Source organism: Chinchilla lanigera, unplaced genomic scaffold, assembly GCF_000276665.1.
Source record: "Chinchilla lanigera isolate Chin_1 unplaced genomic scaffold, ChiLan1.0 scaffold00023, whole genome shotgun sequence".
NCBI lineage: Eukaryota > Metazoa > Chordata > Mammalia > Rodentia > Chinchillidae > Chinchilla > Chinchilla lanigera.
Genome location: NW_004955424.1, coordinates 27222287 through 27244634, shown reverse-complemented (window position 1 = coordinate 27244634; position 22348 = coordinate 27222287). Strand labels below are relative to the sequence as shown.

Below are 22348 nucleotides of genomic sequence, written 5' to 3'. Positions count from 1 at the left end.
GATGTTGATATCCCACCTTGTGTTCCCTCCATGTGGGTTTCCTGGGAGCTGTGGTAGAATTTCTGGTTTGCTGATGTGTCCTGTGTCAAGGCTTTGTCTCTCTTCCCCCTGCCTGAGAGCTTCTCCAGCATTAGAGAGCTTGCCCACCTGCAGGCTGTTGTGTTTGTGTATGCCTCTGTGTGGGGCAACCTTACCACAGGGATGGGAGTTGGTGTATAAATGCCCCAGCCTACTTGGTTTTGGTGAATTGATTCTGAGGTGATTCCACAGGGTTTCTAAGAGGATCTTGGAGGTCCTGAGGGACCTGATGTTCAATTGCCTACAGAGGTGACCACTCATTAATTCACTCCTTTTTTGATATCTCTCCCTTTCCTAGGTCACTTTCCCTGCTTCCTGAGTGTGCTCCCTGAGATATCCTCTGGAACTGCCTAAGCTCAGTTCTGTGTCATGGTCTGCTTTCGGGGCAGTGCAACCCAAAATATTTGGTTTAAGCAATGTACAAGTAATTTACCACTTAAAGAAACATAATCTAAATATTAAAATACATAACCATGAAACAGTTTTAAAGGGAAATAAGAAATTTGGAGATTCTTAACAAAATCATTAGTATTATATATATATCTGTTTAAAGACAATGTAGATCCACAGAAACTAATTTAGTTTCTACGGAAAGATTTTAAAAAGAGCTGAATTATTGCTTTCAGGTCTTTGAAATTCCCTTGCAGTTATATTCTAACTCTGGCTTATTAAAGGGGTCTGTGCTCTGTTAACACACACATATGCTTACAATATAAACAGTTTAACTAGACATCTGTGTTGACTACATATAAGAAGCAGTTAACTTTTTGCCTTGTTTCTGCTCAACGATCTTGATATTTTAGTCTGTAGGCCAGATGAAACAAGATTGTTTTTGCTGGTACCAGATGTGTCTCAGTTTAGGTTTGTATTTTGCAGGTGCTTCCCCCCCAGCTGGGAAGATGGAAATTTGCCATCTTTCAGGGATGATGACTCAGGATAGAAATATAAGTGTGTTAAAAATAATTCAACATATTAATGGACAGCTTTGCGGGCTGCTTATACATAACGTAAGAACAGGCCAGCAGCTGTTCTGTATTTTAAGAGGAGAGTTAGAAAGTTAGAAGCATACATAGCTATTCAACATACTTGAAGCAACTGCCTGAAGTCATGGAAACAAGATTCAGCAAAAACTTTTTATTTGTGAAACTTCTCCCATAATAATAATCCCACTGGACTGTGTTCAGTCTTTTTATTTCATCATTTGGATTCACTAAAACATTTCTCTTATAAAGTGGTAGAAATGATGACATTTATTAGATATGGGAGTTAGTTTTAGCTGATTTCTGCCTTCCAATATTTATATTTCTATCATATTTTACAAACTACTCTTCTGCCTTTTTCATTTAAACATATTGTGAAAGAACTAAATGGTCCATTGATAATTGGGCTGTTAATTAAATGTGATATCTTTCTCCAGGTTTCTAAAGTGCGAAGCGGGGGAGGGGGGCCTGGGGATTTAGCTCAGCGGCAAAAGTGCCTGCCTGGCAAGTGCAAGGTCGTGAGTTCGGTTCCCGGTACTGGAGAAAAACCAAACTAAAGTGCGAAGCGGGGATGGTGTTTATTGTACATATTATCTCCTTTAATAATCACTTAAGGAATAGTAACAAATGTCAAGGAATGCAGTATTTTTTACATTACCCCTTTCCTTACACTAACCTTTAAGAAAGGAAAGAGTTTCTAAGCCATTTTTGTCCATCTCCTGGACCAATAGAGTGTTTGACCCATTTCTGTTTAGAAAGCTCTTTTTTTGATCTTTAGTAATACGCTATTTTTTTCTTTTGGAATTTGCTGTCTTTTCAAGTTTAGTAAGATTTTCACAACTGGTCCTCGTACTTCAATTTGTAGAACTCACGACTGTTGTGTATAATATGCTTATTTCTACCTCTCTGGAGTTAGAACAGATGAGCTACAGTTTACAAGAGTAAATCAGTATCAGGTTGGTATCTGCTATTCTAACTGATTACATGTGACAGTAGCAATAACAATTGGTCATGTAACTGGCAAGTCTGACCCATAACCTGGAGTGGACACTTTACAGGAGGAAGCTTAGAAGGAAAGGAATTGTCTGATGTTGAAATTTGGAGTATAGCTCACATAAAAAGAGCTGTAATCTAAGTCTTCCCAGTATTCTATGCACTGTGCTCTTGCTCAACAGAGACTTTGAACAAATCTTTAAAACAAGAGGGTTTGACAAGATGGTATCTAATTATAGAATCTTATTGTTATTAAAAAGATGAATGTGTAACAGGAGAGATTTTATGTCTGGGAAATATGGCAGCTGAGGGAAATTATCTTGTTGTCAAAAGGGCTTAACCGGTAAGAGGCCTTTTCTAACCACTATTATGAAAATAACTTCATCCAGCCACAGGGTGGAAGTTTCATAGCCCAGGATTTAGGCATGAGAATGGGCAAGTGGTGGAAACACCTAGGTCAGTCCTCATGATTGAGGCTCATGACTGAGGAAGAACGCAGCCATCTCTGTGGAGCGTGAGAGCTCACTAGCCTTTTCTCCACTGGTGAAACCAGGTGACTGACTTTTAGTTTAGTGTGAGTACTCATATTTTAGTTAGAATGAGTGGAAAGGAACAGAAACATAAAGAGAATGCATCCTAAAACACTGGATTTTAAATTATAATTTTAAAATAATTACACCTGAATTGGACTATTTCTCATGTCCTCAGCTCCAATAATGTGAAAATGTTTTTGGGTGGGAACTATTAATTTTATTTTTCTTCCACCAATGCCCCATGTTTCTCAACTGTCAGTGCATTCAGAAGATACTCAGATCTTGCAAAGATTTGGCAAATAGAGCTATCTCTTCTTTAAGTGAATCCCTCAGGGATTAGCTATATCTTTTAAAGCTGAAAAAACACTTTGTTTCAACATCCTAGTTTTTTTAGATTGAGACTCTAAGTGACTTGCCCGAGGTCTCTCAGCTCATTAGCACTAGAACAGAGGCTAGAGTTCTGGTTCTTCTATCGTATATCATGCCATTAGATGCTGGAAGGGATTACCATTGAAACTTCTTAATAAATATTTGCCAAGAGAAAAAGGATAATAGGTCTGGGGATGTAGCTCAGTGTTAAGATGTTTCCCTAACCTTGGAGTGGACCTGGGTTTGAATATATATATTTAGTATTTGAATATATATGTTTGAATATATACTGGAATATACATATTTGTTGAATATAAAATATACACTTTAAAGCTGAAATTACACACAAACGTGGATATTCCTTGGATTCAAAAAATCCAGGTGTTCACAGGAGTAAAATGTCCAGAATAGACAAATTACTATTTACACATAGTAATAAAGACAAAGTTTGAATCTTTACAGATTAAATGCCCACTTTATACCATTGTGTAATTGTTTGAATTATGGGTGTGTGTATAGTATGTAAATGTAGATATAGTAGATATATCTATAAGTAAAAGTGTTTTAAAGTAACAAGGACACAAAGTAGGTCTGTGGTGGTTCCCACTGGAGCTGTGACGAGGACAGAGTGACCACTTATAGATATGGGGTTTTTCAGCGTAACAGTTATTGAATTCACAGAATATGTGAATATTCCTCGGAGCAGACCTGGCTTTGAATATATATATTCAGTATTTGAGTATATGTTTGAATATATACAAGTTTGTGTGTGTATATGTAAATATATGATAATAGTGACTGATAATAAATTATTCCTGTAATTCTCATCTATGGAAGGTGGTTCAGATCAATGATTTTAAAGGAAGAGAGTGGGAAGTAGTATAGTTTGAAAAAGCAGGATGTGTCTTACTGATTTGGCTTGTTTTTGATCATCATATCTACTTTGAACTTCAAATTATTTAAAAGAGACCATGAGATTGTCCATATTTACTGAGGATGCCTGTACATATAAAGAAACTCATGTGTTAGCATCCCAAAGTTCTTTCTAAGTTTTTTGTTCCCATAATTAAAAAAACCCTTTGTTCACTTGGTAATTTTTTTTAGTCAAAATGTAAAAAATGGGTGAATTTAGGTGTGAAATTAATTAGACTGGTCTAGCAATAAGTTTCTTTTGACACCCAAGATAAAAGGAATTACAGGCAGAAGCAACCTAGTAACTGATGTCTATCAACTGATGAATGGATAAACAAAATGTGGTATGTCTATAAAATGGAATATTATTCAGTTACAAACAATGAAGTACTGTTACATACAACATGGATGAGCCTAGAAAACATTACGACAAGTTAAGGAAGCTAGACATAAAAGAAATACTGTATTATCTTGCATGTACAACATGTCCATAGGACATAAAGCAGGTCTGCGGTGGTTCCTACTGAAGCTGTCACAAGGAAGGATTGAGAGTGAGTGCTTACGGGTATGAAGGTTTTTTCCAGCAACAAAAAGGCTATGGAACCAGTTGTTTTTGCCCAGGCAGCTATAATTGATTTTTCTGCAGATGTAAAAGTTGTATGAACTATTACTGGCTACATTAAAAAACCTCCAAATACTGGGTGATCTTTTAAAAAGAATGTTTTTATTTAAAAAATGACACACTAAAGTGAATCAATTACATTTTAAACAAATAAGAAGATATAACATGTTTTCATAGAATTGGAATGGAGAGATTTGCTTTAGCTCACTGTCACTCTGAATGCCAGGAATAAAAACCATCATAATTTTCTTCCTCTATGAGCATCAAGTATAAAGATGAAAACTTTTACTTATAAATTAGTGAAGTAATAAAATTTTAATTTTATTTAGAAATTAAACTTATCCAGTGAAATAGTCATTTCCCACTTTGCTCTGCCTCTTGGAGAAATTCCAACTCGAAGGATGTTACTGTATTTACTGAATTTACTTCTTCAGGTCAACTCTAAAGTGGTTTAGAAAATGGTTTTTTCTTATTTCTTCCCCATAGGTTTCTTAATAGAATACTTTTCTGGGGGATACCTGGTTCATTTTGGAAAATTTTATTTATTGTGTTTTAATACTTACAATTTAAAATACCTACAGAAACCACCTTTAGACTCATGAAAATAAAGATGATTATAAATATGGTAGCTTTTCATTTTCTAAAGAAATATATCTTTATATATATATTGACATTTATATATATGTCAATATATATATATACATTGACATTTTCCATTTGCTTACAAAGCAGTTAAAAACTCATTCTCACCCTTGCATATGTCTCAATGTCATGGTGGCTGCTTCCTTGGAAGGCCATCAGTGGAGCTTTAGTCAGCTTCCCTAAGCACCACGGAAGAGCACCATTGCTTGGTTCCATTTTTACAAGAAAGTATCCAAGTTTCACTTGATTATGCATGCTTAACTGTCTTGAAGAAGACCAGTTTAGTGGATTAATGTCTAATTTACACATAGTAATAAAGACAAAGTTTGAATCTTTACAGATTAAATGCCCACTTTATACCATTGCGTAATTGTTTGAATTATGGGTGTGTGTACAGTATATAAATGTAGATATACTAGATATATCTATAAATAAAATAGTGTTTTAAAGTAACAATATTCTTTGGATGGTTTAAATGCCTGTGGTAGACTCTTACGAAAGCTAAAATGAAAATGGCCCCACTATTATTGTCAATCTTAACACGGAGCTTGCGCGGTAGGTCCCCATACTGCTGACTGACAGCATCTCCAGGTCCACGATGTACTCCCTTGGTCCCGACAGTGACTTCACCAGCACAAGTGTTGCACTTACAGCACTTATTTGCTGAAATAAAAAGGAGGGTTTTTATTATCTGTTATTACACCTTCTATAAAAGTGGGGAAGCAGGGAAGTAAATGGTGCTATATAGTCTCTTACTTTGGACCCTTCTGCACTCTTAGGCCTTGCACACCTCTCATCACTAGCTCCATGTTACAAGGACTTGCTTTTGAAACAGTTATTCTGTCCTAGTCCTTCTGCTCTGTTATCATTTCTCTAACCCCTTATTAAGTAGTTCCAGCTTTTATAGAAACTGCATGAGATGAGAATCTGATAACGTTTGAATTGGTAAAGTTGTCCCTTTTCACTTTTATAACACTGTGTGTCTGTTCACATTGTAGTGGGTAAAGATATAGGTAAACAGTTAATTTCAGTAGAATGTGGTAAATTTTAAGAAATATACCGATATACAGGGTGTATGAATAAAGTTGTATATACACAGGAAAAGTAGAGAAACCCTGAGACATTGAAGGGAGGGTTTTCAATGCCTAAGGAGAGTTTCCAAGGATAAGCAGGACTTTCATAAAGTACCATGTTTAGGACAGCTGGAGGTACTTTAGTTTTGGTGAACAATGTGAGGGACTCTGGAAGTGGTAGAAGGTGCCGCTGGAAAGGCAGGTAAGTGGATGCATGAGTCTAAATACCAAGGCATGGGGACTTGGACTAAGATTTAGCGATCACTACAATGAGAGGACATTAAATAAAGAGAATGCAGATATGGTAATGCTGGAGTTCTGGGAGAGAATGAAATGGAAGAAATCAAGGAGTAAGCTGAGCATAAATAGCTGATAAAGTTGTAACAGAGGGTGGCCAGGAGTATCCAACAAAGTGGATGAGGGTGAGGTTCCTGGAACGGATAGGAGCCCTCTGAACAGAAGGGTATGGATGTCACTGTGGTCCCCCCCACCAGCTCTTGTAGGGCAATGGGAACAGAAGGTAGAGAAGGGATCTAGAAGTGAGGAATAACAGGGTGTGACTACAGGCTGAATCTTAAGAACCTAGTCTTGCTGGGGAGAAGAGAGACGGCAAAATCTAGAGGGAGAATGATGTTGAATATATGGGAGGTAGAGAGGAATCTGATGGAATAAGGTTCCAGAGGAGATGGGATTAGGAATACAGGTAGTGGGTGGTTTTGACTGGAAGAAGTGAAAGCCTGTCTTTGGGCCACAAGGAGGACAAAGAGATGTAAGTTTGCATGGGTTGGGATAGGAGGTACAAGTAATTCATGCATATTGGTGCTGATAATTTTGGAAGGGTAGGAAGTAAAAATGAAGAGGATAAGGACTTAAAGGATATGGGAACTTTTGAGATCAGGGACTAAAGAGAACAGAAAGGAAGAAATTAGAACAAGTAAGGATTATGGAGTATACTAAGGACATATGAAATTAGAGACTAAGATTTTTGCTGTATTATCAATCTGTGCAGACACATTGGGTATTAAGATTGAGGGTGCTGACAGAAGACTGAGGTGATGGTGACAGGATAGTCCAAGTGTCCACCAGGCATTGGGAAGGTTAGAGGAGGATGGAGGACTGCTGTCACTTTGAGGATGAGGAGCACACAGAGTGGGAATGGGGGCATGAAAGGGAGGAAGGCAGGCCAGGTGCTGAGTGGGCCATTAGAGGTCAAGGTTCTCATCATGTGAAACTGTTACAAAAGAAAACCAAGTCTGGGTCTGGCCATGGTGGCTGATGGCAGAAGGCACGATGCTGAAGGGCATGTGAGAGGAGGTGGCCAGGGAACTGTAGGCTAAGGTAGTGAACAATTCTAATGATGCCCTGCTCAGAAGGAACACTTAGTAATACAGCCCCTCATTATTCCAGGCCCTCTTTTCTTCCCTGCTCACTCTCCCTGAGGGATCCTAACCATTGTCATGGCTTTAGCTGTAATGGTTGCCGGTGACTTGAAAGTCTGTATCTCAAATCTACATAGTCAACTCTCAATTTATCTCTACAAAGATGTCTCCTGGGTATCAGGACTTAACCTATCCAAATGAATTCCTTATCTTTTCCTCCACACTGGTTCCTTTTTCTTCTCTCAGTAAATGGTACTACCATTTACCATTGCTTGAGACAGAAAAATGGAGGATGTAATCTTTGATTCTCTTTATCCTCTAAATTACCAATAGCAAGTGAGTTACAAAGTTATGTAGTTCTTGGTTTCACCTCTTCCATTTCTTCCTCTCCCAAAACTCCAGCCTTACCACATCTGCATTCTCTCTCTTTATTTAATGACCTCTCATTGTAGTGATTGCTAAATCTTAATCCAAGTCCCCATCCCTTGGCATTTAGACCCATGCACCCACTTACCTGCCTTTCCAGCTGTACTTTTCAGTATCTGTATAAATCTGTCTTTTAAAAAAATCCACTGCTACCCCATAAATTTCTGTCCCTTGAATTTCTAACTGCACTTTCTATTTCCATTCTTTCCCCAGTCCAATCTGGGCTCTGTAGTGTAGGCAGGAGTCATTTTGACATGAAAATCCAATATAGGCTACTCGAAATCTTTAAAATGTTCTATCAGGCGGTGTGTGAGCTAGACCCTGTTCATCTCATCAAGCTTCTCTTAGGCATTCTGCCTGAGTGCTTTAATTTTCAGATCAGTAAGTCTTTATAGTCCATTTATTTTCCCTTCTTGAATTCATGTTTGAACTTAAATCCACTTCTTCCAAAGGCTCTCAGACCACTGCTTTCGTTGTTAGGAATACTTACTATATACTATATACACTAGTTCGGTGCGTGTGTATGTGTGTGTGTGTGTGTGTGTGTGTGTGTGTGTGTGTGTAACTTGCAGCCCTGTTGCAGTGTTCTGCATCTTTCTCAGCACATGTTTGATGTCTTGACAATAAGCTCTAATGGGGCAGGAATTGGCTTGATTTTATTCACTTGTGGTTGTATACAGGGAAGGTTGTCTCTTGTAAGCAGTAGTTGTAGGTAACAGTAACGCCTTGAAGGTGTTTATTGTATTAATTCTTTTAAAAATAATTTTGGAGCACCTGATATATGCTAGTGGCCATGCTACATGCTAAGAACAGACTAGTGAAGGCAGGCAAGGTCTCTGTTCTCATAACGACACAGTCAGCTGATGACACGCCAGGTGGTGATCCAGCTATGAATAAAACCAAGGCTGGAGGGTGTGATACTCTGCCTTCAATGTCATGCACTATTTCTTTACAGTATATTCCTCTTTCTAAGGAAGATTTTCTTAGCACTCTTCTAAAAGGAATTTAAACAAAAATGTATATACTACTACATTCTTTCAAGGGTCCAGTCAACCTCCACAATTATCAAGAATTCTCCTGTGTCTATTAATTTTTAAGTCTTTGGATTATGGACTTAAGCACACAATTGGCTCTTTTTTAAATAGGTGCTAACCTTTGCTGCACGGTGATATTTAAAGCTCTTTGAAATCAGGAGTGTACTTCACGTGCCTTTTTAATTCCTCATAGCACCCAGCATGAAGCAGAGAACATAGTACACACTTAATTAAAGCCTAGTTAATTTTATACATTAGATGCCCTCTGTGTAAGTGGAATGTCAGTGGAGAAATTTGTAGGATTTGATCTATGTACCTTCTAAATTATGTCTTCTAAATTATGTGATAAGTAATCTTGAATTATTTTTAAGTAGCTTTTCCTCAAATAATTTGGAATTAACTAACTCTGGAATTATAAAATTGGCAATGTTTTCTATCGTTCATGAGAAAAAGGATTTCATTTGAGAAAAAGATGATGAATAGCTATATTCAAAAAATAGAGCCAAGCCCATCATGGTGACACATGTCTGTAATGTAGCACTTTGGCAGGAAGAGGCGGTAGGATCACAAGTTCAAACCCAACCTGAGCAATTTGCAAATCAGTGAGACCCTGCCTTAAAATAAAAAATAACAAAGGGCTGGAGGTATGGCTGAGTGAAACACCTTGGGTTCCATCCCCAGTACTGCCCAAGAAAGTCAATGAATGTAGGTATGAATAAAAATAACTTTCAAAATGCCATTGCAGAGAAAAAACATGTTGAAACTTCATTTAGCTGTTTGTTGGTTTTGATCAGAAATTTTGTTTTCTTATAGTTACGAGTTCAAAATGGAAAGTCATTTTAGAGACACTTTGAGGTGAACCTATTTTATTATCAAGTGATTACTGATAAGGTTATCTGTTTGGGCTAGAATTACTTAATTGGTAATTATCTGAACTGTATGAAACTCATTCACAGGTAACTTCTTTAAATATATAGTATGTCTCAAAATTAAAACTGAGGATTAAGAAGTTATTTTTTCCTATTAGAAAAAATAATAGCAAGATTGTACTGTGGATTGAGTTTTTCATTTCAGATGTTAGTTAGAGAAATGAGTCATTTTAAATTTACTGGAATCACATTACTCTTGAGCTAGAAGGGATGTTAATCTATCAAAGAACAGGATAAACACGTAAACATTAAAATCTGTAAACTTTAGCACAAGGATGAATTTCTCAATTTACTTTCATATTCTGAAAATGAAGTATTGACTTTGATTAAGAGTGAAGAGTGTCCAAAGGAGTTCTGAGAAATTGTAACTGGATGAATAACATCCTTAGCATGAAGCAGTTACTGTAACCCTGCAAACGCCTTGGTGCAATGCCATCATTTTCACATGAAGTGTGAGCCATATTTAAAATGTCAGAATTTTATCCTAAAACGATTTGCTGAAATTTTACAGGGAAGACTGGGAGGCTGAGGCTCTGGAGTCCAGATCAGCTTGGATACTCTGGAAAGATTGGGGAGGTGATCAGAACAGTCAAAGGCGTACAGGCTGGAGGATGGGCCGTGAAGATAATCCAGGAGACATTGTGAAGAGAGAAATGGCCAAATTCAGAACGGAGATTTCACAAAGGCAATGAAAGTGTAGGAAAAGACATGGATGAGTACACAACTGCCCTGAAGTTTGTATAAATAGCACAACTAGTGACATATGCTGTGTGTGGATGTGGGTCACTTCTCAGAGACTGACAGGTTTTAGTTTTGGTGTGAATGTAAACTGTCTTGCAGATGTTGTAATAAAGAATTCATGATGCTTTAAAAGATCACCAGAAATATTTTTTTCTGTGTACAATTAAATATAACTGATTTGTGGCACCTATCTGGGGTGTGTGTGTAGGCTTGTATTTCTGTAGTTACATACAATTCTATTAGAGGCTGCAGCTTGTTCATGTAAGTGACTTTGGGGAAGCTGCTTATTCTGAGTCTCATTTTTTGCGTCTATAAAACAAGGAGTGTTGTGGTGGGATCCAAAGTGTCCTTCCAAGACTCACTGTGTTGAGAGCTTGGTTGTCAATGGATTTGAGGGCAGTGATAGGATTACAAGTGCGCCAACATAATGTGATGGTATTGCTAGAGGGGATGGAGACAGAAGATGGGTCTAGTTGAAAGAAGTAGTTGACAGAGGTTGACTGTGAAGACTGTATCTGGCATTCAGAATTCTTTCTTTCCTATTGGGACCTTTCCCCTCTCTCACTCTGCTTCCCAGCTGCTGTGAAGTGAGCAATTCTGCTCCACTACAGCTTCTTCACCCTGATGTTTTGCTTCACTCCAGGGCCAGAAACAATGGCTCCAGCTGGCCATGAATTAAAGCTTCTGAAACCCTGAACCGAAAAAGTCCTTCTGCTTTAGTCTAATTGTGGCAGGCATCTTGTCACAGTGACAAGAAGCCAAGTGCCACAGAGATCAATGGAATATCTGTCTTACAGTGTTGCTAGGTTTAAATATACATGGAAGGTTTAATATATAGGTTTAATATACATGGAAGTTCTCATACATAGAACTTTTTAAACCTTAGCCTTCCTTTCATCTGAACTCTACACATCAGGGAGGAACTTCTACCTGTCTCAACAGTGCGTGCTGCCGGCAGGACACTTACTCGTAGGTAGAACTCTCCATTTTCATTTCCAGATTTAATCCGAAAAGTGTTGATGGAGTTGGCAAAGACATTTGTGGCATGTATCTGGAAGATGTCTGATGGTGCCGACCTGTCAGATCTGATGTTCATGTATTTGTAGATTATGGACTGGGGCAGCTCTCGGCACATAGCATTTGAGACTGGGCATATACATCGGCTGCAGAGGTAGACAAAAACAGTGTTCACTGGTTTGGTTTGAGACGACCAGAAAATTCTCACTTTCAAAAGTTCTGATGTTTCGTACCTCTCTGAGGTTAGAATGTAGGGATCTTGACAAGGATTTCGCGGGTAACAACGGAAGCCACCATGATAATTCCAACATATTTCATCCTCTCGGCATTCGTTGGTGGTCTCACATTCATTTATATCTGTAGAGATGTGGGGTTAAAGAGTTTATAGACCTAAGAAAATTGTGTAGGTGGCAGGTTCTGGTTTGCAAGGAAGTCTGTGAGAATGTGGACTGTATTCACTCTGCTTTTAGACACAAGGCTAAGTGGGACCTAATTTCATTGCACTGAATTCAGGATAGACATATGTGAGCCTTTCTTTACAGATTAATAAGTGTTATTTCATATTTTATGAAGCATCAATTCTTTATCTGTTGAATTAAAAGCCAAATGCTAACTACTGACTCTGCTTATATTAAAGTAAAAAAGATCAGTTGGGAATATAAACATGGGTGCAACTACTTATAAAGTAAAGTGGAATTAAAGGACAGGTGAGTACACTGGTGGGTTTGGTGTACAATTGATTAATTCTGTCCAGAGGATGAAGAAAGCCTGAAGGAAGAAGTACGCATCTCACCTTGGCCTTGTAGCGTGGTGACTAGGTCAGATTTTCATGGCTAGGGTGGGAATAGCTTTTCAGATTGAGAAAAAGACAAGCAAAAACTATGAAGCAGGGAGATTTATCATCTCCTAGCAGAGAAGGAGAGAGGCAAAGGCCAGAAAGATAGCTTCATTAAGCAGCATCACTTGAGGGACAGACAGTAAATGACTGGAGCGGGAAATGCACTATCAAAGGCGGCAGAGCAGAGGCAAAGCTATGGAGCGTTTCACCAGTTAGAGCAGAGCTATTTAAGGACTGCATGGAAAAGAAAGTAAGTGCTGGGAGGCAAACTAGGAAAAGCAGTGCCAAAGAAGCCAGAGGGACCTGAGCCTAGGAGAGGGCTGTGGGTCAGCCAGGTCAGACAAAGACTGATTCTAGATTTGGCTATTAGTCGCTATTTGGCTCTCAGATAACTTGGAAAAGAACAGTTTTAGTAATGAGTTACTACATTTATGACAACAGCAACAATTAAATTAATATACACACCTCTTTCTAAGTCTACCCATTATATTTGAATAGTAATTTATATTCTATCCAATATAAGCCTTCTCTGAATCATGTACTTCCCAGAATTGGAGGCTTTTATTCATTAATTTACTCACCCCGTAAGTAATTTACTGAATCCTTGCTGCAAGCCAGGCATGGGATAAGTGATGAGATTTGATCTCTTTTGAAGTCTCATGCATGGTGTTTCTCTTTTAGGGCTTTTATTCCTTTTTTGCTTTGCACTATTGAAATCTGCAATGGGTACCCTCAGTTTACAAAATAATTTGATTTGCAAACAACTGCTTAGCAAATCTGTTTTTGTTTGCAAACTCTGCATCAGGTGAGGAACATGACCACAGCCATCTTTTCCAGAATGGTTAAATGAATTAAATTCTATGTTTTAATTATATTATTAACTTGAAACTCTTTGGGAGCAAAGGCTACTGTACTCATCTTTAATCTTCTCACCAAGAGTTAATGCACTGGAGAATATGCCTTTCAGAATATTAAATTAAGTAAATTGCTTCTCACACAAACCATGTGGAGACAGGTGAGGAAGATATTATCTCCATTTGATACTGCAGAAAAACAAGTAAGGATGAAAGGGCTAGTTCAAGTTCATATAGTTAGTGACGGGTATCTTTCCAGTGCAAGTTACTCTAAATAAGAATAACCATATCCTGTCCTTGTAGAAAAACTTTTTGCTTGCAAATGGCTACAGTCATCTATAATCCAGGAGGAGACTAGAAAAGCTATGCAGTTTCCAAGAGTCAGTTACAAGAAGAATCTTTTTGGACTGGTTATGGGTGAATACAGAAAACCTAGATTCCTTAGAAGAAATCATGATTGATTTGCCCTTTCAATATTTTCCACCTTCTTAAGAAATACAGGTGCCATTTAACCACAGAGAAACCAAGATTGTTTTGTCATATGGAGTCCAACAGTGGCAAAAAAGGAAGCTTAAACTATAACTTCATTTATTACTCCCAGTAATTTAGAGCCTAGCATTACTGATAACTTGATCGTTTTTTGCCTGTCTGGACGTATGTTTATCTATTCTCTCTGTCTCTGTCTCCATCTCTACACACACACACACACTCTGTTTTCATTTTCTAAGTGTGGAAATGAGAACAATTACTTCATACTCAGTTTTGCTTTGTGTTTGTGACTGAGGCCCAGGTGCGATAGCTTCAGTGGAGGAGAACAACTGCTTTCTACTTGAACAGACTGTAACTCTCCATGAAAAACGGCCTAAGTGAATATTCTGAAGGTGCATTATCTTCAACACAACAACACTCAAGAACGCCTGCTTTCAATTTCAGTGCATTTTCTACCTTTACTTAAAACAGATATAACCGTTTTTGGAAATATAGATCAGGCAAATAAGATCCAACTGTACACTAATGTGCTTCTGTTTTTACTGAGTATCAAATCTAGTTATGATCAGAAACACATGGACATTTATTTGGAAGAGTAGCCAAATTGGTTAAAATACCACACTAGCTTTTTCTTTGCATTTAATACTCATGTTTAAAGTCTCAATTAGACTTCAACAAGTATAACTACTGGAATGTAGTGTTTTTCCACAATTAACATTTACAGAGTTTCTAGTAATCTGCAAAGGGTTACAAAGAGCTCACTGAGCAGTGAATGGCGACTGATCATGCTCATACCTAGTGGTCATGGGTCTTCCTCTGAGCTAATATTTTCCTGTACAATTATGATATAGATTGAGATTCCCAATTTTCCCCTTTCCTGGATCTTTCCCTTTCTTAACCATCTTTGCTGTCCTTATGTACTCTTTTCAGTTCTGATTAAATAAGGCTCTCTAGAGGGGATTTACTAGTAGTCATTTACATTGCTAACTGCTGTGAAAACTGAACTGTGCAGGTTTTACAGCTCACAAATGATCTGTACATGTTATTGTGTTTCATTCCCACATTTCCCTTTCTCAGAAAGGACAGTCAAAACTTACAAAGTTTAATAATTTGTTCAAGATTATATTGATCAAATGCAGTAGAGCTAGGTTTACATAAGTTTTCTATTCTCAAATTTGGTCATTTTTTTCCACTCCCTCACTATTTTGTGTAAATTTAAGTATCTGTACTAGCCTTTTCAGGACTATCTACATTTTTGGCTATGTTTGCCAGTTTTTTTCATTTAAAGAAATTTTAAACTACGTGAAGCATAGGAAGTAGGAGAAGAGTGCCTATTTTTAGATCTTCCAGAGAGACTATGAAATTATACCGTTATAGACAGCTGCCTCCCCTATGCGTAAGTGTGAAGGTTACACGAGTGTTTGTTTATTTTGAAATTGGGCCCAAGGTTGTTATCTATCTTGGAATAAATAGTTTTTATTTCTCAAAGCACATTTTAATATACATAAGAATAATTTCCCTCAGCATTTAATTTACTGCATAATTTAGTCTTTGTGTTGTTGAAGTCTGTCAAGCAACTTACTAAGTTAGGCTATAAACTTAAACTCATAGGGAAACATTTTAATAATTGAATCTTTTCTGGTAGATGATTAGCAGATGTCATCTCATTGAGATTATACTGGCTATTTAGTAGTGATATTAGCATTATATTAAAATTATGTTTTCAGAAAAAACACTAAATTTCAAGCAAAGTCGGGCTGAGGATATAGCTCAGTGGCACAAGTGCCTGCCTGGCAAGCACAAGGTCCTGAGTTTGATTCCCAGTACCAAAAAAAAAAAAAAAAAAAAAAAAGAATTGAAGCTGGGTGTGGTGGCGCACACCTGTAATCCCAGCACTCAGGAGACTGAGGCAGGAGGATTGTTGTGAGTTTGAGACCAGCCTGGGCTACAAAGTGAGCTCAAGGCCAGCCTGACTGCATAGTGAGACCCTGTCTCAAAAAAAGACCAAAAAAAAAAAAGAATTGGATGTCAAGCAAAGTCAAGGTCAATGTTGAATCTCCTCTTTATGAGGTGTGCATTAAGTCATTATAAATAGGGAGAGAAAGAGCTCAAATTGAGGCGCCTGGGAGACAGGCAGGCCACAGGCGCCTGCCCGGGAAGCTGTGTGGCGGGGCGTGCCAGCCCTTTTGGGCCTGGACCCCAGCCGCACAGGTGTCCAGAGGGGCAGGCACCAGGTGCCTGGGAAGCAGTGTGGAGACACGTACCGGCCCTTGGTCTGGCCACTGATGCGCGGTTGAGAACCACCATGCCACAGAGAAGCACTGACACAATAGGCCCACTCAGAGACTATGTGAACCATCCCAACGTGGAGAAATCTCTGGGAAAACATGCCACATGGCGGGTTACTCTTGTCCCTGCCCTTGAGAGCCAGAAAGGTCCGGAGTCAGTGGAGGAGCAGCTGATGAACAAGGACTCCCAGAACATGAGAGTACCGAGGCCCGCCAACTCAGACTTCCCTGACTGGGGACACGAGAGCCATTCGGGAGCTGGAAACCAAGAGGACCTTGAGTAATACCTGGGGAGACCCCCTGGAGGCCATTCTTCCCCTACCTGTACAGGCTGCAGCGGAGGAGCAAGTGGAGCTCCGGAGAGGTCTGCACTGAGACTTCATGGATTACATGGGTGCCCAATATTCAGATTCTGAAGAACTGCCTTCATGGAGAAGGTACGTGTCTAGGTTACCTGCCTGGGACATTTCACACCTGATAGTGCTGAGACTGACTAGTGTGCTGAGGACTTCATCCACATGTTCCTGCTGCCTGTGTTGATGGTTGGGAAGAGGACACTAAGTGGTTGCGGGGTCCCAGTGTGCTGGGAGGCTGGAGAGAACATCCCTCTGCTTTCTTAGACAAGAGGCACTGACAAAGCATACTTCCCTAGATCCCAGCTCAGTAGAGGGACAAACTATTCTTAAAGATAAGTTTATTACTTAGTCAGCCCCAGATAGTAGAAAAAAAGCCACAAAAAATGGCTTTTGCCCCAGATAGCTCACTTGAGATGTTAGTAAGAACTGCCTCCTCAGTATTTTATAGCCGTGACGAGGAGGACAGCAAGAAGAGAAAACAAAGAGACCAAGAAAAAACAGCTGTCTTTGTTGCAGCACTAAGAGAAACAGACCCTAAGTCTGATTCTCAGGGCCCCAAGAAAAACTCGTTGACTGCATTCACCTGCTACCGCTATCAAAAGCCAGGCCACCTCAAGAGGGACTGCCCTAAGAAGCCCCCCTGGGCCATGCCCTGACTGTAAAGGTGACCACTAGAGGTCGGACTGCCCTTTGAAGTGGAGGCCCCAGAGCTCAGACCCCTCCTACCAGCTGGTCCAACAGGAATGAAGGGACCCAGGGCACACTCTGCCTTCTCCCTCTGGCCAGATCATTATCTCCGAGGAGCCCCATGTAATCATGACTATACAAGAAAAAGTAAACAGCCTATTGCTGGACACTGGTGCTAGTCTCTTGGTCTTTCTTTTTGATCCTGGCCTTCCTTCCAGCTGTCACACCTCAGTGAAAGCAGTCACTGATGAGGAGGTAATCCGCTATTTTTCACAACCCTTAGGCTGTAACTACTTGTTAGATCTTTCTTGCATATCTTTGTTTTCCTGAGAAACCACTTTGAAGATACCAACATGCATTATAGCAGCCATAACTGTCCATAACTCTGTAATGTCCATAACTCTGTAATGTTTGTATTGTTCCTATGCTATTTTGTAAATAGATGTATGTTTATTACCATGTGTTTTCAATAACAACCATTGAGAATAGTCAACAATTATTTAATTGATCACTCATGTATAGCTCTGTTTGTTTTCCCTAGAAACCACTTTGAAGAAACCAAAGTACAGTACAACAACCATTGATAATTTCCTACCATTTTTGTCTGTAACTCACTATTATTTGTCTATCTGTTTTCCTGAGAAATTATCCTGAAGATACCAATAGGTAAAATAACAACCATTGATAATGTCCTACCACTTTGTCTGTAATTCAGTAAACCCCCCCATTACTATGTAATCCTTCTTTTACTCTTTAAAATAAAAAAAACATTTAAAAAAAGAGCTCAAATTGTATATTTAATGTGGGAAAATGAATTTTTATAGTAGAGAACATCCTCCTATAACATCCTCCATTTTTTTTTCCTGGTTAAAACTGAACACTTTGCAGCTGTGAAGACGATATGCTTACCTTGACACGTTCTTCTCACTTCTTGGTATCCCTGTGGGCACATACACGAGAACTTCCCAGGTTCATTGACACATTGGTACTGACACAGGTAGTTTGAGGTTCTGCATTCATCAATGTCTGTTGAATCACAGAACAGCATGGACACAAAGTTCAAAAGGTTATGTCACTGCTTTGGTAGTGTCTAGATGAGGTATTGAGAGTAAAAATACTGTAAGTTCTACAACAGAAATACATGATTATCAGAAACTCAAGGGCCCATCCTTAGAGTATAATGTATTTCCCTCTCTGGCTTCAGAGCACAAGGAGTTTTCTTACCAACAGTTTTACTGAGTCAATGCTGACGGTTTGGCTAAGCGTGAACCTACCTACACTAGTTGAGCAGGCTGAACAAACTGGGCTGTGGTTGACACTCTTCACGTTAGGCTTTGAACACCCACTCAGAATGCAGATTCACTCTTGTCTTCACAGAAATTGCATGACCCCATGGCTGAGTTCATGAATATGAACTCCAGATGTTTCCAGAAGTGATATCTTGGCAGGATCTGGTCTTCAGGGGACCAGAATAGGTACGTTTGTATTTCTGAATCAGTATGTTCCTAGAGTTTGCTCCAGAATAGCACAGGCAGCTGTCTCAGGCCACCCTCTCCCAGTTTTGAGTACACTGGTATGATATGAGGTCTTTTAGGTCGGGTATGAACTTTGTGCTCCAAGCAGACCTAGAGGGATCATGAGGAAGTCAGGGATATCAAGTGTTGATGGTGTTCCCTTCATGATGTCTTATGCCTTGACTTACCCAGTGGAATGAATTCCTGAAATCAGCTCTAATGTTTACCCAGCTAGGTGAATGGGCCTCTTTTTATTAATATGGAATATGAAACCCAGGCTGCTTAAGGAATGTACCCAAGTCACACAGAGCAGTAACAGAGATAGGGACCAGATCTCTCTCTCTCTCTGTCTCCCTCTCCCTCTTGCTTTATTGAGGCAGGGTCTCACTATGTAGTGACTTGAACTTACTATGTAGCCCAGGCTGACCCCGATCTTTTAGCTATTCTCCTTCCTTAGCCTCCTGAGTGCTGCAATTACAGTTATGTGCCACCATGCCTGGCTCTTCGTTTTCACTGTAATATTTTTGATAATGCCCTCAGCTCTCCTCAAACATAAATGTGCACATCAATAACACAGCATTCTTGTTAAACAGTAGGTTCTGACTCAGGAAGTCTTGGTAGAGGTATGAAATTCTGGATCTTATAGAGTCTCCCAGGAACTGCTAATACCACTGGTCATCAGCTCACAATTGAAGAAGCAAGACACTAGAGCACGATTTGTAAAGATGAGACTCCACTTGGATCAAATATTTCAGTTACTTTGCCTTTTCTCTTTTCTTTCGGTGACATACTAAAAAGTCAAGGTTATAACTACATTAATTAGATTGTAGATCAGAATTTCAGTGAGTTAAAAATCTGTTTTCACCAAGAAGTACATAAGCAGACAAAGTAACACCGGTTACAAGGACAGAATCTTATTGCACAATATCTGGAAGATATTTTACCTTCGCAGTTGAGCCTGTCGCTGCTTAGTTCATAGCCTTGGTTACACTGGCAGATGAATGAGCCGAGGATGTTGTAGCACTGCTGAGCGCACTGGTTGCTGGCATCACACTCATTAATATCTGAAAGAAAGGTTTTATATATATTAATATGTATAAATAACATATCTAAACATATCCTTGGCCTGTATCATTTGATGATAAGTAATTCCCTCGTTGAATTCTTTGCCCTGCAGAAGCTCACTGGAGAACACCCATTCAGTTTCATATTTGTTCAAACAATCTCAAAGGTCTGTCATACATTTCTTTTAAAAATACCAGAATATTTTTAAGGAATGACAGTTAGGGTGATGTTTGATAAATCTTCCCAAAAGAATTTAATGCTTCTAATAAATATATATTCCAGCATCTATTTTCTTTTGTTTTTCAGCTTCAAAATGCCAAGTCTGTAAATAATTGTTACATGACACTCACACTGATATGATCTCTCAGCATGCTGTGGTGAAGATTTATATGTGCTACTTATTACTTTTTAAATGGTTTTTGCTAAATTCCATTACAATTATAACATAAGCCTTTGAGACCCATACAGAGTTTTGCAATGCTCTAAGGCACTGAAAATATTGTGAAAAGGCATTTTTCCTGCACTAGATTCTTTCCATCTCATGCCAATCTTATAATTGTGTGCCGTGACACTGCATTCTGAAAGGGGAGAAGCAGCACGTAAAAATCAGATGCGCTTTCAGTGGAAAGTTTATATACTTGAACTCCCAGTAACCCCCTTGGCACCTTCAGCATTTATATCATACACTGTTGACTAATTGGTGTGTGTATATCAATTGATCTTTAGTCTAAAAAAATTTTATATACCCACAGAGAAGTGAAACCAAGGTATAAAATGTTTTCCATTCACATCTTGATGTGTTTTAAGAAAATGATTAGTTACTGTCTTTTCAGCTTTATGATTGCTTAAGGGAAGCTGATGAAAACTAATTCTCTCAGGAGCACAGAAAACTAGAACACACTGACATACAGGTACCTTTCCTTGAAGAAAGAAACCACTCAGGATGGCAGTTCCCAAAAGCTTACCTACGCAGGTGTAGTTGTTTGCTGCCAACTGAAACCCCGGGCTGCACTGGCAATAAAATGAGCCTGGTGTGTTCACACATCTTTGGTGGCAATATGGAGGCACAGCACATTCATCTATGTCTAGGGGATCAGGCACACAAACACAGAACCGTATTATTGACTCACCAAGTTCTCAGTAGAGGTTATCTAGAAAACTTATCTAGGGAAGACATCATTTGAAAAATAATTCATGCTTTCATCCATTCCTCTGTCTCTATTTCTATGTCTCTGCACCTCTCTCTCTCTCTCTCTCTCTCTTGCATGTTCTTGTTAAGAGTAGAATATATGTGTTTGAAATGTACTATGGCCAGCATTCGGTTAAGAGGTTAAGAACAAAGATTGACTGCAAAGCACATTCAGTGGTAAATAAGCCCACGTGGGTGGGCTGAGACATAAGGAGAGAAAAGAAAGACTGTTTCCCATACAAATGAGAATATCAGTTTGGGGCGATCAATGCTTATTTAAAAATAACACAAGTAGAAAACAACAAAGAATGGAGCAAAGAATGGAGTGATGAGGTACAATCTATGAGAATGAAGTTGTGGGCTGTGTTCAGCTGGGGACTCAAAGGCCTTGAAGCATTCAGTATCTCAGCGTTTTGCAAGATGTGCAGGCAGGCTTGCCATGTGTATCTTAGGAAGTCAAAGGACAGAACGCTGTGGAAGGAAAGGACGCTAAACAACTGACCTCTTGATAGTGGCCTTCTAACACTGATGAAGTAAGTGTTCCAGCCTGTGTGTCTTTCTTAGATAAATATTTCCGACCATAAAATGCTCAACCAAGAACTTGTAGAGTAGTTCTAACATCTTATAAGCATAATAGAATGTCATTAATTCATGACTGTACACTTTGTGACAATTCTAACATGGAACATGTAATTTAAAATAAGTGCACATCTACAATGTAACACTATATGGTGATACTGCCTTCAGGTAAAACAAAAAAAATTAGATTATGCTGGGCTGTGTGGTTCTTCCAGTGAGAGGGAGTGTGCCTGCAAGGTCTCAGGGTCACCTGAGTTTGACTCTTTCTTCTGGCAATTACTAGCTTGGCCTTAAATGCTGAAACTTCCATTTCTTCTTCTAGAAGTAATAGTGCAACAATACCAGAGAAGTGTTAGAAGGATTATACGACATAATGTAGGCTAAATTCCTAGAACATAGCAAGTAAAAATACATGGGGGCTTATTAATAAGGCAGAAGATTTTTTTTATGTAATTCACAATTGAAATAAATAAATAAACGTATGAACTTGGCTTTGGCCCTTTGTTCAGGTGTCTAGTCCTCCTTGGGAAGAACATCTCTACCACATAATTTATTTTGCTCTATCTTTTTCCTTATTCTGCTTTAGGTTTCCTGGTAGCCCTTGACATTGTGCTATGCATTTATTACATTTATTTCTTGTCTTGTCTCCCTCACTATAATACATAGTAAATAAGACCTATCTTCTCCCCTTGAGGTAGAAGCTGAGAGATTCTTGTTTGATCACTGCTGAAGGCTCAGAGGTTGAAACAAGGGCTGGCATA

The 22348-nt window shown here is 38.9% G+C and overlaps 1 protein-coding gene across 1 annotated transcript in view; it reads right to left on the bottom strand.

Annotated features, from left to right (window-relative positions):
* Positions 1 to 4567: 4567 nt before the first annotated feature.
* The window catches only part of Efemp1 (EGF containing fibulin-like extracellular matrix protein 1), a gene marked incomplete at its 5' end in the record, with an annotated part of 58351 nt that continues 40570 nt past the window's right edge, over positions 4568 to 22348 (bottom strand). The window contains 6 exon segments of the mRNA XM_005385769.2: positions 4568 to 5792; positions 11679 to 11874; positions 11962 to 12085; positions 18150 to 18266; positions 19699 to 19818; positions 20785 to 20904. Coding sequence (XP_005385826.1) covers positions 5631 to 5792; positions 11679 to 11874; positions 11962 to 12085; positions 18150 to 18266; positions 19699 to 19818; positions 20785 to 20904 — 839 coding nt within the window. The 3' untranslated portion in view covers positions 4568 to 5630.